The 4903-nt window shown below is 27.0% G+C and overlaps 2 protein-coding genes across 2 annotated transcripts in view; both read right to left on the bottom strand.

Moving 5' to 3' along the window:
• Positions 1-118: 118 nt before the first annotated feature.
• Positions 119-2789, bottom strand: LOC108572019 (vacuolar protein sorting-associated protein 52 homolog). The gene is given in 9 exon segments (XM_017934198.1): positions 119-544; positions 657-860; positions 935-969; positions 972-1182; positions 1266-1391; positions 1540-1722; positions 1792-2176; positions 2248-2423; positions 2550-2789. Coding segments are annotated over 9 exon segments (1980 nt in total). The 5' UTR covers positions 2784-2789.
• Positions 2790-3117: 328 nt separating this feature from the next.
• Positions 3118-4903, bottom strand: part of LOC108571942 (antichymotrypsin-2-like) — a 3296-nt gene continuing 1510 nt past the window's right edge. Inside the window, exons 2-8 of the mRNA XM_017934100.1 lie at positions 4719-4853; positions 4353-4532; positions 4073-4283; positions 3795-4009; positions 3561-3740; positions 3356-3491; positions 3118-3281 (exon numbers count right to left, since the gene is read on the bottom strand). Coding sequence (XP_017789589.1) covers positions 3118-3281; positions 3356-3491; positions 3561-3740; positions 3795-4009; positions 4073-4283; positions 4353-4532; positions 4719-4853 — 1221 coding nt within the window. The remainder of the gene's footprint in view (positions 3282-3355; positions 3492-3560; positions 3741-3794; positions 4010-4072; positions 4284-4352; positions 4533-4718; positions 4854-4903) is intronic.

Raw genomic sequence — 4903 nt, 5'->3', positions numbered from 1 at the left:
TGATATACAACATTTACATTGTTATAAATAAAACAAATATAATATTCAAATTTATTCAGTTTTCAGAACTGATATAATTATTTGTATTTGACCTAGAAATCAAGTACCTCAGTTTATTCTAATAATTTGCTTTATATTTTTTCATTTCCACCATTATATGGTGAAAGTTTGTCAATTGTGTACGTGCATTTGGTGGTAAGATTTTGTGAAATCTATGGTAATACTGCACTAATTGCGTCATTGCACGTTGAACCAATGCCGTACCGAGTACTAAACTGGGGAAAGATTTCAGTACTTCGTGATTAATTTCTTCTAATGCCCGTTTCCAGTTATTTGTAAAAGATTGCACAAGAACTAATGCTTTTCCCTCTTGCCTTTTTGAGTCATCAGTTTGACCCTTCTCAATCATGATCTCTGATTCTTTGACAAACTGTATTATACCACCAAAATGTGGACTTAAAATTTCTTCTACGTATTCTGAAGAACGTGTATTTAATTGATCCCGGAAACTTTCTGCCTCCTTTGAATTATCTCGTGTTCTTTCCTATAGAAAAATGTAATTATTGTATAAAATTATATACAAATTGTAATATTCAGAATAATTTAATATTGGGTTTACAATAATAATTTATTAAAATAACATTGTAATTTCTTACCATTAATACACCAAGAATCAAATCATAATTATTAATAAGAAAAACTAATTGTTGAATTCTATTTGTAAATGTAGCTGCCATTCTTAACAAGAAATATTGGACAGCTTCCCTTAACTCTGCTAGTAACTGTGTTGCTCCTTCACAAGGAAATCCTTCAACTACACTGACCATTGCAGCACTAAACTCAGCATATCTTCGTGTAATCTGTAAATAAATTTTATAAACTACTACCATTCCTAAACATGTAAATTCAATTGAATTTGAAATTTTAAACTTACATAATGTGGTCCTAATTCTTGGGTGAGTTTTAATTAAAAATTATATTATATTTGTACAAATACCTAGGCCAAATTACTGATGTCATATTATCCCAATATTTATCTAAAGCTGGTACTGCTCTTTTATGACAAGTCAACCGATAACGCATTACTAAATGCAAACACAGGAATAAAGCAATTGTATCATAGCAATCTTCCACGAAAGATTGCAAATTTTTTACCATCAAATTCAACGTTTTTCCCATTACCTATTTATTAGGTGTACAATACTATCTGTATATTCATTTTTAGTAACTTTATTAAAATATAAAGAAACACCATTGCATATTACCTGGTTAAAAATATCCATTGCTTGCACACCACGTACTTTAAAAAATTCAGTTAAAAATAAATATTCCCTACAAGCATTATCTACAAGAGCATATTGTTCACTTCTGAATAAAGCTTCATAATGATACTGTATGGACAAAATAATTAAATTGTCATATGAATATTGTAAAAGTAGTGTATGCATATAAATTTTTAAATAAAAATGAACAAAGAGCTATTAAGCTAAAAGATCTATATTGAATAAGAACTTCAAAAGTGACAATTTCCATACTTACTCTTATTTTAGTTGCAGTATGAGGTACTATGATAGGAGCTTCCAACTGAGAATTTAATACATCCCCTCTATTACCTATAGAAAATACAGTACCCTTGTGCTTCAATGTAGTTTTATGAAAAATACTTCTTCCTGCAGTATCTTCAACTCCCATCAAATCATCTTTAGTAGCTCCTTCTTCAAACTATACAATTTGTATTTTAAACAAGCATTACTTTGTAAATTGTTGAAAATTTTTTTATTATTATATTACCTGTAATTTCATTAATCTTGAAGAATAAGATTTAAAATATGAGTAATATATTTTACTCATTGTGCTAATATATTCTCCACAAATTTCTTCTGCTACATTCCTTTCATTTGCTAGAATGAACTCAAAAAAGAATTTATATTTTAACATATTATTCTGTGGCACTTGATAATTTGTCATTGGTTTTCTGAACTTATAAATCTGCTCTAAAAGATATGTTCTGATTTTTGCTAATGCCTTTATTTTCAGTTTTTCTAATATATCTTTTACATCCAAACATGACTTTACTTCCTTAAAACTCTGCTCCTTTACAAAATTTATTTTGTGATTCAATGTTTGCAGTAGTGTTAAAAATTCTTTTTCAGTCACAGGACAATCCATAATTCCTCTGTAAATATTGAAATTGTTACAAGCTGATTTTTAGTTACAACAAATGATTTTTGTAAATTATATTCTTACGCAATAAGAGCTTCTGACACTGTCATATCTTCAATAAACTGATTGAGAGGGCCTCTGATTATTGTTTTATTTGATAATTGTTGATTCATTGCTACAGATTTACGTTGGAGATAAAGTATTTCAGAACTAATACTTCCTAAATCTAATTGAAAACTCATCAACATAGATTCCATTTTCTATAAACAAAGAAATTTCTAAATTATCTCTTCGAAATATGACATTATAACTTTAATGCAACTTAATGAACCATAATCCATCATGAACCATCATGATTCATACTTTACACAATATTGGAATCTAACCTCTAAAATATTATCGCATGCAGCGATTTGATTATGAAGACTAGCTATATTTTCGCTTTCCTTTATATAATCCTGAATAGATTTATTTTCAACTTCTTTTAGTTCTTTTTCAATTTGTCTCGAATACTGACGTAAATCGGTACCAGTCTTCAAAACTTCTTGAACAACATCATCTTCAAGGTCTTGAGGCAACTGCGCCTCGTTGTCATCGAAAATATCAATTTCACCGGACATTTTACAAACTGTTCCTTTATCTTAAATTAATTTAATTATTCGAATTTATGTACATTGTACAATAATAAGTACCATTCCTCACTACACTGTCAAATCCATTTTATTCCGAAACTTGCAACTGTCACAATACCACATATATATTATAATAGAAAGAAACAGTTCTGCCACCTTTTGGTACGGTGAGTAAATAATGGTAAAGCAATTTCCAAAGAAAATTTCCAATGATAAAAAATAATTAATTTATAAATTGTGTTTTCTTTGTGTGGTCGCATACAAGAAAGGTTCAGCATTTTGACTTAACGTTTATTCCTTATTAATATCAATAAATAAAAATTTATAATTCATCTTTATGTGGTACAACTCCTATATCCTTTACATTTCCAATAAAAAGTGGTATATTATATGGTTTATATTTAATTATAAACATGAAAGGTCGATCAACTAAAAATATTTGTGGTATATCTACGACTATCATCCGTCGGAATCTTAACTGAACAGCTAAAACAAAATGAATTGATTTCATTAAAAATGTATGTGAAAAGCATTTTCGTTTTCAAAAAAATTAAATATACCTGTTGCAGCAGCAGCTTCAGTACCTTCTTCATTTACTTCTATGATTGCTTTATGCAAAACCTTACTAACTCTTAATGGTACATTTGAAATACGATTAAAATTTGCATCAGGCTTAAACATTGTACTTAAACCAAGCTAAAATTTATAACATAAATAAAATGTATTTTGTTAAATGATAGAATATATAAAATGTTTTATTTATACCTTATGTAAAATATTTTCCAAATTTACTGTAAATTCAATTTTGAATTTTGGAAGATGCAATTCAACATCGTCGTTAGATCGAGATGTATTTGCAAGCATTTCCCATGAAAAGTTCTTTTCCAAATATGAAAGACCATCCACTTCATTTGGTAATATTATTATCATTACAATGTCTGCATTCTATAAGATATTTAGTAAGTTTTTGATATACAACATTTATACAAGTAAACGTACCGTGTATGGAATTTCAATAAATTTTGCATGTAACTCAGGAATGTTACCATAATTGTATTTAGACTTATTAAACATTGTTGGTACAAGTTTTTTTTCATTTCTTGACACATGAAATATTTTATCCTGCGTCATTTTTGCATTAAATGTATGTAACCAATTACCATTAAAATAAATTGCATTTATTATTACTAATTTTGTATCTTCATTAAAGTCACCTATGTAGAAACATTAATTATATTATCATAATTGTTTCATTGTACATATATAAAATAATTTACCTGAAGATACAAGGTCAAATATTTTATTATTTGTTTTCTCTTTAATCCAAGTGTTGATTTTTATAGCTGCATCTATATTTTGTTTAAAATCAACTTTTGAAATTTCAGATTGATAAACCTCTTTTCCTATCGTTAAAAATTCTGTTAACACTTCAAATCCATCTTGAATGTACATTGTATTTGCAATATACAATTTAATATTGCTCAGTTCCTTGTAAATATATAAAACATTTATTTCATTAAATAATTTCTATTTTTAATATAATTCTAACAACCTTACATTTATCTGAGCTATTAACAATTTATATCCTTCTTTTATTGAATCTTTGTCATAGTGACAAAGCGTTTTGGTAAATTCAGCTAAAGTTGAAGATTCTGCTCCATGGGAAAGGTAAGATAATATCATATGTATATTTAATGGTGAACTAACAGTATTTTCCTCATTGGTAGAAGATACTTCCTAAAATCAGAGAGTCATAGTGTAATATAATGTTATATTAATTTTAATCATCTATAACATACATTATTATTTTAATTATAACTTTTATTTTATTAATTATAAGTTACAAGCTTTAGTTAATTTAAATCTACGTAACTAATATTTGAAAGCAATATTACAAGGCATATAGAAGAAATTTTTATTTACCTTATAAAAAGCTTTTGTGAAGTTATTACAAGAAGTAGACAAATTTTTATATATGTCATTGTTGCTACTTAAATGTGTTGCAGATGACTGTTCCATCATGTTAATAATAATTACATTTAATACTGTAAAACAAAACTTACTTTCATTATGTCTTTTAAATATTTTGAACACAAATAACTATACAA

Source organism: Habropoda laboriosa, unplaced genomic scaffold, assembly GCF_001263275.1.
Source record: "Habropoda laboriosa isolate 0110345459 unplaced genomic scaffold, ASM126327v1 scaffold67, whole genome shotgun sequence".
NCBI classification, from domain to species: Eukaryota; Metazoa; Arthropoda; class Insecta; order Hymenoptera; family Apidae; genus Habropoda; species Habropoda laboriosa.
Note: the sequence above shows the minus strand (reverse complement) of the source record. Positions and strands in the feature narration are given on the sequence as shown.